The 13,318-nt window shown below is 41.3% G+C and overlaps 1 protein-coding gene across 2 annotated transcripts in view; it reads left to right on the forward strand.

Annotated features, from left to right (window-relative positions):
• SNAP25 (synaptosome associated protein 25) overlaps nt 1-13,318 on the forward strand; it is an 87,877-nt gene that overhangs the window by 38,690 nt on the left and 35,869 nt on the right. For both annotated transcript variants that reach the window (XM_075863074.1, XM_075863073.1), the window contains exons 2-3: nt 3,997-4,126; nt 5,801-5,842. In XM_075863074.1, the coding sequence (XP_075719189.1) occupies nt 4,055-4,126; nt 5,801-5,842 (114 nt within the window). In that variant the 5' untranslated portion in view covers nt 3,997-4,054. The remainder of the gene's footprint in view (nt 1-3,996; nt 4,127-5,800; nt 5,843-13,318) is intronic.

Consider the following 13,318-nt stretch of genomic DNA (forward strand, 5'->3'; position numbering starts at 1 on the left):
CCTACTAATACATAGTGTATATATATATATATATATATATATATATATATATATATACATATATATATATATATAAAAATATATAAATGGAAAGGGAAAAAAATTCTTCTGGCTATCTAAGCAAGTACAGCACCCACATTTTCCAACGGTAAAAGGGTTAAACTTACACACATCTGCCTCTCTCCTTCTGAGGGTATGTGCGCACACACTAATTACGTCCGTAATTGACGGACGTATTTCGGCCGCAAGTACCGGACCGAACACAGTGCAGGGAGCCGGGCTCCTAGCATCATAGTGATGTACGATGCTAGGAGTCCCTGCCTCGCTGCAGGACAGCTGTCCCGTACTGTAATCATGTTTTCAGTACGGGACAGTAGTTCCACGGAGAGGCAGGGACGCCTAGCATCGTACATAACTATGATGCTAGGAGCCCGGCTCCCTGCACTGTGTTCGGTCCGGGTCTTCTGGCCGAAATACGTTCCGTACATTACGGACGTAACATGGTCGTGTGAACCCAGCCTTAGTGTATATTCACACATGACATATTTTGGGGGTGGGAGTTTGTGGTAAAAGTGACACCAAAATATTCCTGCCATTTTTTATTATAGAACACACACAAAAAAATGACGAAACCATGACAAAAAAATCATCACTGGAGCCATTATTGCTGTATCGTATACTGGGTGGATGAAGACAGTTGAGGCATAAGGGAGCCACTGTGACTATAGCCCAAAGACCCACTTAAACCTGGAGCCGGCCCTGTATATATCTACACATAAACAAATATAAATATATAGCTATAGATATATATATAGATATATATGGGATTTTCATATCTGTTCATGGACAAAGCTTAAAAGTCTCCATTCTATTGGTCTCCTTACTTCCTGCTGTTGCTGTATGTGCAGAGTGTTTGTGTATGATCTTTTAGGGCACATTCACACGTGGTGGAGTTGCTGTTGAATTCCGCCGCTAACAATCCGCAGTGGAATTCTGCAGCAGCCGTTTTTTAAATTTCTTTCTATACATTTTTAGGAAACTTAGTTTACACGTTGCGCAAATTAACTGTGCGGAATTTAGGCTGTGGTGCAGATTTTTCCCTCCGCAGCATGCTCATTATGTTGCGGGGAAGCAGCGGAATTTCACTGCGGATTTCAGCCTTGCAATGCGAAAACTGAAATCTGTGGCAAGTTTTTCGCTGCGATATCTGCAACGTCTGAATTACCTGTCAAATATGCACATGTTGATGCAGATTCGTTGTGTAATTCCCCCGAATCTGCACCAACATTTGCAGCGAAAAAATTCTGACACATGTGAACGTGGCCTTATAATGCTTATAACACTGTGATTAGTGTGCTCCGTAGAATGCCAGGAAACAAAATGTACAATATATATATATATATATATATATATATATATATATATATCCATCTATCATATGTCTCGGCAGGGAATATAATACAGCATGGACAATAAATTTGTCACGACTTTAAGGCAACAAGTAGTGAATTGAATTGAAATGTGGTTTATTTAAGATGCACCAGCTGTTATCTTATAGTCTAGGGCCTCTGGCCCACTGCAGGGGCATGTAGGGCAGCACTTAGACTCCTTATGTGCTGACGTATGGTGTCTATGTTTAGAATTGTAGTATGGTGGTATTTTCCCGTAAAAGCAATGCTTCTATATCTCCTTTATATGGTATCTGATGGAGCACACCACAGTATGGGACTATATATAGATATCTATGGGTGTTGTATTACCGCTTTGTACAACTCGAACTTGTACCGAGCCATGATAAATGTCTTAAGCATGAGGTAGTGAAATAACTCTTTTTCTCTCTAATGCATTTAATAGAAGTATCACTTTCAACCTACAGTATATCTTGCAGACCCTGCATTTTAAAAAATCTTCTTTACATTTTTTTTTTTAATGAGCGGTTTGTAGGGTTTGCTATGTATTTTTAAATGCTCTGTCTATTGCATTTTCAGGCTTATTTGTCTACTGTAGTCACAGGTCTTACATGTACCCCAATTCAGTTTTACGTTTTTTGCTTTATTAGGTTTGACAAAAATATAACATACAAATAATGTGACGCAAACAAAAGTAGTTGAGCACATTTTACATTTATCTTTACAAAAATAGAGATTAATTGTCTCATTATATAGACACTTAAGAAAAAGCGAGAAAACGTACATAATATAATTAAATTAGTTATGCCAACATAAAAGATCAGAGCATATCATGCTTCTGGAGACCCATCATAAGGAATAACAGTGAGCAATAAAGGATAAAGGGTCATGAGAGAGGGTGACTAAGCCTCCCAAATTTCCCAAAACGTATCAGCTTGAATTATATCTGTGAAGGAGGGAATAGTCAATTCATCGCTGAGGAGGAGACAGTGGCTTCTAAAATATGACAAATAATGTTTCTAAAATGGTAGGGATGACAGTCTATCCCCAGACGGAGCATTCCTTAAACTGGAGTTAGGGTAAAGGATGTCTGTATAACCTTAGAGATAATATTTATCACTTTCCAATAAACAGTAATGCCAGTTGCACATGACCGATGTGCCACTCGGGCCATTTTTAACGGTATCCGAGTGGCACCCAATAGTCTTCATGGATCAATTCAATTTAGGCCTCATGCACACGACCGCGTTCGGTTCATTATATATGGACCGCATTTCCCGGACCGATCACAGTTCAGGGAGCCGGGCTCCTAGCAATATAGTTATGTAAGACGCTGTGAGTCACGTGTTTTCAGTACGGGACGGTAGTCCCGCAGGGAGGCAGTGAGTCACAGCGTCATACATAACTATGATGCTGGGAGCCCGTCTCCCTGAACTGTGTTCGGTCCGGGAAATGACATGCGGTCCGTATATCTCGGACCGAACACGGTCATGTGCATGAGGCCTTAGCGGGTGAATCAGGTCCACGAAAACTGACCCGATTTTCCAATCCGTGGAAAAATCTTTCCACGGATCACTGACGGGACTCGACCGGTGCACATTGTGGTGAGCATGAGGCATAAGATGTAGACATTTCCTAAATATATGTAGCAAAGTACCAATGTCGCCACAGTTTCTCCAACACACCGGGTTGGTAGTGGGGGATATCTTGGACATGCGATGTGGGGTGTAATACCATTTATAAAGCATTCTAAAAAGATTTCTCGGTGGTTAATACATGAAGTGCTTTTCACTGAAATACAGTATGTTTGAGACCATTTTGGAGTGGGATATCTGACGTTTTAAATCTTTAGACCACTTATTAATATGTGAAGTTGTCTGCAAGTCTGTTCTGTTCATAAAAGTAGAATAAAAAGAGCGAATACCCTTAATAGCAGATGAGAGGTTTTGATAAAAGGAAAGCGTCCAAGCAGGAGGAGAAAAATTGTGTTAGTGTCTGTAGGTAGATCTAGAAAGCAGAGTAGCCTGGATGGGTAGGACTGACATGGGGTAGGATTGGGTTGCTAAGCCTGGTGTAGCAGAATGCACAATAATAGTTTTTCTAAATAACTTTGATTAGTGATTCTGCCTCTATCAGCAGCATGGACTGTCTATAATCTGCGCTTCGGGTGGCACATACCTATATGAGGTTAGAGAAAGAGCGCCCTGCTGGTCTCCATTGCTCCTGTATGCAGAACGACCATCAGCACTCTATAGCGCTGACGGCTGTTCTGCATACAGGAGCCACGGAGACCAGCAGGGTGTTCTGTCTCTAACTGCAGAGTTATGAGCCGCTGGCAACATGGACTATACATCGTCCAGGCTGCTGCTAGAAGCAAAGACAATAATACAAGTTATTTAGAAAAAATATTTTTGTGCACACTATAATAGTTTTTCAGTAAAAATGGAGGTACAATTTAATGCATTATATTTGGTTGATTTGTTGAACTTTTCTTGAATGCTCATTTATAAACATTCAGACCTCTGATCTCTAAAATATATTATTATAATATTTTATTACTTAACCAATGTTATTGTTTTACATTAAGGGTCTAAGGCTGTTCCCCGTTTCAAGCTCCCCAACCCCAAATCACACATCAGATCACAATGGCAGAAGATGCGGATATGCGCAATGAGCTGGAAGAGATGCAGCGACGTGCCGACCAGCTGGCTGATGAGGTGAGTGTACCAGGCTATTGAGTATATGGAGAATTGTAAATATATTTTATTCTCAAGAGTGCAACATACTTAGGGGTGCAAAGTTCTATAGATATATCATTCTCATCTGGCTGATACAGTCACTGCCACAGCTTCAAGTTATATACCTATCATATATTGATTACCATTTATGAGTGGAAGAGATTTAAAAGGGTTGTCAAGAATCATAAAATAATTACCTAATTTTTATCAGACACAGCGCCACGCCTGTCCTTAGGCTGTGCCTGGTATTGAAGTTTATCCTAATTTACATGAATAGGGATGAACTCCAATACCAGGCACAGCCCATGGACAGACATATTTTTTATAGGAAAAAAAGATCCTTTTTTCTGATCCTGGACAACAGCTTTAAGTTGTAGAGCAGGTCATGTGTGAGGAATTTAAATTCCTTGTGGCTGCCCTTCCAGCAGTCTGTAGTCTGTGAATGCAGAGGGCAGAGGTGCCATCCTAATATGCTTGAGAGCCCAGCAACCTCATGCTTTCATCGTCTGCTGCTAAAATAAATTGAAGCCTAGGCCTTATACAAAATATTTGAATACACTATGTGCAATGCACAACTCCAAAAAGGATCGTACAGGAGAAGAAAAAGAACAAAAACATTTGTGTTATTCAGTGATCTTAGCTGACCGCAAGAATAAGCCACTAAAATATTGGTAGTACAATGGTGGAAATTAATTAAACATGCAAAGTCAGTTTTCTGGTGTAGAAAAGATTCAATCTGTGCAAAAAAATCTAAGCCGTATCCGCAATTTTATTTTTTTTTTTAAATGGGCAGTGCTTAGTGGAAGGGGGCTCATAGCGGTTGAACATTTGACCACGGATGGCCACAGATATGCCTAATTTATTAAAATGCATGCACCAAAGGTTTCCGTTTCCATTACCATTGAGTTCAATGGTGACGGATCCGGTGCCAATGGTTTTCCGTCTGTCTCCGTTGTGCAGGGGTTCCGTCGTTTTGACGGAATCAATAGCGTAGTCGACTACGGTATTGATTCAGTGAAAACTACAGAACCCTTGCACAACGGAGACAAACGGAAAAACATTGGCACCGCATCCGTCACCATTGAAGTCAATGGTGATGGAAACGGAAACCTATGATTTCCGTTTGTGTCTGTCAGGACTTCGTTCCGACGGAAAGCTGGCGCATGAAATGCCAATCTTAATAAATTTCCCCTACCGTGCTTATATCTGCTCATTTTATTTTAAAGTCTATAGAGCTTGGGGCACATATGGTCTAACTGGGATGTAATGTATGCCCTTCCTTTCAAATATTTATTGAAGAATGTTACACCTATTCCGTTTTGCTATTTTGTGTTCATTTCTTAAAAGAATAATTTCCTAATGTTTATAATTTTATTTATAATTATATAAATAAAATATTTTATTCAATTTATAATTATATTTATTTTATATTAAATTTAATTGTATTTGAAATAATTAATGCATTGAAGAATTCCACCATTGGATGGAAAACACAAAACAAAGCCATATTATATTATTTTTCAATACATAGCGAAAAATGTATTTAAAAAATTTTGAAAATAAAAAATGTATTTTCATCAAAATCTGAAATTGCACTATTTTAAGCAGACTTGTCTGTGTTGCTAATACAATATTTTTCTCTTTGCCTTTCAGTCACTGGAGAGCACCCGCCGAATGCTTCAGTATGTTGAAGGGGTAAGAATTGTTTATCTTGAAGCATGATTTGTTGTTTATCACTTTTGAATAACTGTCCGACATATTATTTAATAAAAGCAGAAAATTTGTTCGTTTCAGCTGAGGGGTTCCGTCGGAGGTTTCCGTCTGGTTAACCCCTCAGCGGAAAGTCAAACGGAAACCTCAGCTTCCGTTTCCCTCACCATTGAACTCAATAGTGAAGGAAACCTAGATAATGGTTTCCATCTGTCACCGTTGTGACAGAGTTCCGTCGATTGACTTTCCACTGAGGGGTTAACCCGATGAAACCCCTCAGCGGAAACGAACGCTTATGTGAACAGGCACTATGTGGAGTTTTCCCACATAAGATATTTATGGTGTACTCCCAGGATATACCATAACTGCCTAATGGATGGGGGTCCCACTTCTGGGACCTACACGTTCTGGGAGAACAGAAAGTTGGGAAACTACTTTAAAGGGTCACTATAATTTTAATATTTTTTTTACACTTGTACTACATCATTGCAAAATGATAATTTACTAATATAGTATATTTACAAATTATGCCTCAATACCTACTTTCTTTAGCTCTCTATCCCCCATTGCTAAGTAGAATTTTCCAAGTAAACAAAACCTCTGTTGATCGTCGCTATGCAAAATACGTACACTACCGTTCAAAAGTTTAGGGTCACTTAGAAATGTCCTTATTTTTGCAAGAAAAGCACAGTTTTTTCAATGAAGATAACATTAAATTAATCAGAAATACACTCTATACATTGTTAATGTGCTAAATGACTATTCTAGCTGCAAACGTCTGGTTTTTAATGCAATATCTACATAGGTGTATAGAGGCCCATTTCCAGCAACCATCACTCCAGTGTTCTAATGGTACATTGTGTTTGCTAACTGTGTTAAAAGGCTATTGGATGATTAGAAAACACTTGAAAACCCTTGTGCATTTATGTTAGCACCGCTGTAAACAGTTTTGCTGTTTAGAGAATCTATAAAACTGACCTTCCTTTGAGCTAGTTGAGAATCTGGAGCATTACATTTGTGGGTTTGATTAAACTCTCAAATTGGCTAGAAAAAGAGAGCTTTCATGTGAAACTCGACAGTCTATTCTTGTTCTTAGAAATGAAGGCTATTCCATGCGAGAAATTGCCAAGAAACTGAAGATTTCCTACAACGTTGTGTACTACTCCCTTCAGAGGACAGCACAAACAGGCTCTAACCAGAGTAGAAAGAGAAGTGGGAGGCCCCGCTGCACAACTGAGCAACAAGACAAGTACATTAGAGTCTCTAGTTTGAGAAATAGACGCCTCACAGGCAGCTTCATTAAATAGTGCCCGCAAAACGCCAGTGTTAACGTCTACAGTGAAGAGGCGACTCCGGGATGCTGGCCTTCAGGGCAGAGTGGCAAAGAAAAAGCCATATCTGAGACTGGCTAATAAAAGGAAAAGATTAATATGGACAAAAGCACACAGACATTGGACAAAGGAAGATTGGAAAAAAGTGTTATGGACAGACGAATCGAAGTTTGAGGTGTTTGGATCACACAGAAGAACATTTGTGAGACGCAGAACAACTGAAAAGATGCTGGAAGAGTGCCTGACGCCATCTGTCAAGCATGGTGGAGGTAATGTGATGGTCTGGGGTTGCTTTGGTGCTGGTAAAGTGGGAGATTTGTACAAGGTAAAAGGGATTTTGAATAAGGATAATCACTCCATTTTGCAACGCCATGCCATACCCTGTGGACAGAGCTTGATTGGAGCCAATTTCATCCTACAACAGGACAATGACCCAAAGCATACCTCCAAATTATGCAAGAACTATTTAGGGAAGAAGCAGGCAGCTGGTATTCTATCTGTAATGGAGTGGCCAGTGCAGTCACCAGATCTCAACCCTATAGAGCTGTTGTGGGAGCAGCTTGACCGTATGGTACGCAAGAAGTGCCCATCAAGTCAATCCAACTTGTGGGAGGGCCTTCTGGAAGCATGGGGTGAAATTTCTCCCGATTACCTCAGCAAATTAACAGCTAGAATGCCAAAGGTCTGCAATGCTGTAATTACTGCAAATGGAGCATTCTTTGACGAAAGCAAAGTTTGAAGGAGAAAATTATTATTTCAAACAAAAATCATTATTTCTAACCTTGTCAATGTCTTGACTATATTTTCTAGTCATTTTGCAACTCATTTGATAAATATAAGTGTGACTTTTCATGGAAAACACAAAATTGTCTGGGTGACCCCAAACTTTTGAACGGTAGTGTATACCATACAGGCTAGCAGTGGATACGGATATCTTCCTCTCCTCCCCAGCGTGTGCGCTCACGTGAGCCTCCCAAACCATTGCCTGCTCATAGAGTCAGAACTCTCGATGGTGCTGCAATGATTTGTGGGAACTTAGGGCACCGGCGTCAGTACACGACATACTGGAAGACACCGGGATAGATCCTGCCCCTCCGTCATGCAGCTTCAACATTTTTACGAGGAGCTAAGAGAGCTAACTGGGTAACAGAGTAAAAAAAAAAATACTGGACTTGTCGTTTTGCCGGAAGCAATAGCATAGTCGACTACATATAGTGACACAGTGCCCAAATATAGTGACACAGTGCCCCCATATAGTGACACAGTGCCCACATATAGTAACAGTGACACGGGGGCCCATATATAGTGACACAGTGCCAACATATAGTAACACAGTGCCCACATATAGTGACACAGTGCCCACATACAGTGACACAGTGCCCCCATATAGTGACACAGTGCCCCCATATAGTGACACAGTGCCCACATATAGTAAAAGTGACACGGGGGCCCATATATAGTGACACAGTGCCAACATATAGTAACACAGTGCCCACATATAGTGACACAGTGCCCACATACAGTGACACAGTGCCCCCATATAGTGACACAGTGCCCACATATAGTAACAGTGACACGGGGCCCATATATAGTGACATAGTGCCCACATATAGTAACACAGTGCCCACATATAGTGACACAGTGCCCCCATACAGTGCCAGAGTGCCCCCATATAGTGACACAGTGCCCACATATAGTAACAGTGACACAGTGCCCACATATAGTAACAGTGCCACCCCAAATATAGTGCCACACACCTATGCAGATAGCACCACCCTTGCAGATACAACCCCCACCGTCTTGTAGATCGCACCCCGACCCCCCCTTGTAGATCGCAGAACCAACATCACGCCCTACCTTGTAGATCGCAGCACCACTTGTAGATCGCACCCGCTCCACTTGTAGATCGCACCCCTCTCCCCCTGTAGATCGCACCCCCACTCCCTTGTAGATCGCACCCCCACTCCCTTGTAGATCGCACCCCCACATGTAGATCGAAATCCCACCCCCCTTGTAGATCACACACCCCCTTATATATCGCACCCCCTCCCATGTAGAGCGCACACCCACACTCTTGTAGATCACAGCACCCACCCCATCCTTCTTGTATATAGCGGCCACTGTAGCTGCCACTAGGGGCTGAATCCCCGGCCAGAAGTTGCCAACACTTTGACCAGGGATACAGCTCCTATTGGGAGCTACAGTGGCACTATCTACAAGAAGGGGGGGGGGGTGCGATCTACAAGGGAGTGTGGTTTTGCGATCTGCAAGGGGGCGTGCAATCTGCAAGGAGGGGTAGTATCAACAGGGCGGTGTGGCACTATACTAGGCGTCTCTGATTCCCCACGGACCTGCTGTTCCGCACTGTATCATTTTGTTCAGTAGAGAACAGCAGTACCGTGGGGAAACAGACATACCGGGCGCAGCTTCTCAGAGGGGGCAGATCAGGCAGTGATGAGGCGGCGGGTTGGGGCGTCCTCCTGCTGCACGGTGCGACGGCGCCACTAAAGAATCGATTCAGCGATTCTGTTAAAAAAAACTGAATCGTCAGAGGCCTTGAGGGCAAATTAATCAATTTAATTTGATTAATCGCCCAGCCCTACTCTATAGTATCTATAGACCTGTTAATGGCTATTCATTCGAAAGCAAGAGGTGTGTATATAAAAATTGTTATCCCATTGGGCTGCAGACTTGGTCTCCTTGTTTTCTTTCCCAAACTACATTACATCAGCTTTTTTCTGGGCTCTCCCATCTCTTCTCATGTCCCTGTCAGTCAGTGTGTCCCCCCCCCCCCCTCTGCTTTCTATAGGGTGTAACAAGACAGGTACAGAGAAAGACACAACCAGCACCCACATTGTGCAAGAATGGCCGCAAGAGTGTAGTTCTATGGAGGAAAGCTTCTGGCAGGGCAGTACCAAGATATTACTCTTTGGAGTTGCACTGTTTGTGCATCATGATATTAAAAGCTTTACCTCTAGTCCTATCTAAAACAATAGATCTAATCTAAAATATGAGCCGGCATCATTAAGGGGTCCCATTTTGGCTTTTGCTTTGGGACCCCCTTTGCTTTATGCAGGCTCTTGGAGAAATAAGTACAAATGACATTAGACAAACTAAATGGCCCATTGAAAGCAGTTTACAATATATAACCTATTTATAAATGAAGAATAAATCTTTGAATTGTATTTTAGGCCACTTTATTAGTGACCCTTGTTGCTTGCAAAACAATAAGCACAAAATATATTTCAGCATAGACTTATGTCTGAAGTATAACATTTAATCTGCATTACCTCTGAAAATAATTTCCTTTACAGTGGACATGAAATTGTATTACCTGAAAGAACAAATTAGTATGCGGCCATGTGTAGTTCTATTCTACCGTAATCACATTATCTCAGAAATTGTGGTACTCTAGATTGCCCTTGTAAACAAATAAATTTTAATTAACCCCCTAGTGACCAGATATTCTTGGTTTTAAAAGAGATTTTTATAACTCTGTTTTCATGACTGACAGTATAATCTTTTTTAGTTTTTTTTTAGTGTTCGAAAATGAAAGTGATAATAAAAAGCATGCACTCAGGCATATTACTATAGGACGGTACCCATAGAAGTGAATGGGCCTATTCTGTACCTCTTTTTGCCTCTGGATTTTCCATATGAATTTAACAGAAAATCCCTACGTCCTTTATTCCTCAAATGACACATTACAGGGCATTGCTTCTAGGGGAGAATATCTTTATAATATTGTGCCATACAGATGCAGCATGCACCAGCACACAGAGTGCCTACAGTCTCATAATATGGAGTCGGACTCCGTATGCCTCTGTAAGAGCTCCGCGCACATGGCTCTGACAAGTTTATGAGGCTTTATAGGGGTTTGCCCATCAGAGACATTTTATGGCATATCCAAAGGATATGCCATAAATTTCAGATAATGTGGGTCCCACCTCTGGGACCTGCACCATCTCTAGAATAGGGCCCCCTAAACCCCGTTCTACCTTTCTCATTTCCAGCTGCCACTTCGTAACTTCTCACCGTGTAATCAGCGAACAGCGTAGCTCGCTTAGCTACACTGTTTCCGTAAGTCCCATAGAAGTGAATGGCAGTTACGGAAACAGTGTAGCATGCTATCAGATCAAATATACATTTTTTAGCAATTATAGATTTTGAATTCTTGTTATGCTACTGGGGTTTAGGGAAAAAAACGTAATAATAATAATTAGCAAATTATCTTATTACTAAGCATATGAATTAAGAAAGAAAATTAACGTGGGAGATCTTCTTAAAATAGAAGTTCTTTCCCTTTTGAGCCATTATCTGGAAAGTAAGCAACAAGCTACATCCAGGGGCTCGGACCCTAACATGTTCAGGTTAACAGGCTCTTAATATCTCCTCTACTGTTGTGAATTGATCCAGTCCTGGATGTCATTTCTTGAGCAGACTGTTCTGCGATCCAAAATGATCAAATAATTGGTACAATAAGGCTTGTGACGCTTTCATCTTTTCAGACTGGGATACAATGCAGCTCAGCTATTTAAATAATACATTACAGAAGGATTAAAGTTATATAATCTTAAGTGTTACATAAGCCAAACAAAAACCTTGAAAATGTTCGGATGAAATAGGCCTTCTGTGTTATTTTTTATTTGCACCAAGGACGTTGCTTGGGTCTTAAAAAATCAGGGGAACAAACCCCAAGGCATATGGGGTCATCCCCTGACTCCTGAAGACAGCATAGCTAAAAGAAGCTTTGTAGAACCCATGATTAGCTACACCGCCTCATCAGTACACTGTCCCTCGATATTCTCATCATATTGAGATAGAGCTGGGACTGTGCCTGGATATTCTCATATTGAGATAGAGCTGGGACTGTCCCTGGATATTCTCATATTGAGATAGAGCTGGGACTGTCCCTGGATATTCTCATATTGAGATAGAGCTGGGACTGTCCCTGGATAGTCTCATATTGAGATAGAGCTGGGACTGTCCCTGGATATTCTCATATTGAGATAGAGCTGGTACTGTCCCTGGATATTCTCATATTGAGATAGAGGTGGGACTGTCCCTGGATATTCTCATATTGAGATAGAGCTGGGACTGTCCCTGGATATTCTCATATTGAGATAGAGCTGGGACTGTCCCTGGATGTTCTCATATTGAGATAGAGCTGGGACTGTCCCTGGATATTCTCATATTGAGATAGAGCTGGGACTGTCCCTGGATATTACCATATCGAGACAGAGTAGGGATTGTCCCTGGATATTACCATATCGAGATAGAGCTGGGACTTTCACTGGATTTTACCATATCGAGAAGGAGCTGGGACCCGCATATTTTTGCTGACCAAATTAATAGACATTTTTCAAAAATCTGCATTTTTAATGTTGTTTTGCCATGATGTTTAGACAACATATCTATCAAGACATGTTTAACTTGAGAAACATGTTCGGATTTAACTCATTCAGGCATAGAACAAACATATTCCTTGCAATATTCAGTCATACAGTGCGCAAGGTAAAATAAGTTCTTCAATTAGTTGCTGCTTGTTTGTTATAGTCCTATTCATTGTCTCCGACTTTAGAACTGCCCACGAGTTCTGTATTGGATTCATGTCTGGGCTGTTGCTCGGCCAGGGTAACGCTACAATGCCATGATCCTTAGGGAAACGTGTCATTCTTACGTCCCTTGTGACATGGGGTACCATCGTGCAAAGAGGAAGCCTCATGTCCCTGTAAGTCAATTCTTCTGTGACCAGTCGCGCAGCTGAGGGATCAGACGTTGCTCTAGTACGGATTTGCACTGCTGCTTTATGTTACACTGAACAATGTAGAGCAGGGATAAGGAACCTTTTTTGTATGGCTTGCTGATGAAAAATAAAAAGTCAATGATGAAGTACTCAGTGTGCCATGCAAACTTGAATGTCATATACGACAAACAGTTAACATGTATGTGACATAAGCCAATTAATCCGTTAATTAAACTTATAATTTAGTGTAACAATTGTCCCTGACTTTCTTTGCACAGATAATCCATCTGTGGTGAATACGAGGGTATTAAACACCAGCTAGGGGAACTGCACACAGGAGAGACGGCGGCTACTGAATACCAGCTTGGGGGCACTGCACACGGG

The sequence above is a fragment of the Rhinoderma darwinii genome, chromosome 4 (genome assembly GCF_050947455.1).
Source record: "Rhinoderma darwinii isolate aRhiDar2 chromosome 4, aRhiDar2.hap1, whole genome shotgun sequence".
Classification (NCBI taxonomy): domain Eukaryota; kingdom Metazoa; phylum Chordata; class Amphibia; order Anura; family Rhinodermatidae; genus Rhinoderma; species Rhinoderma darwinii.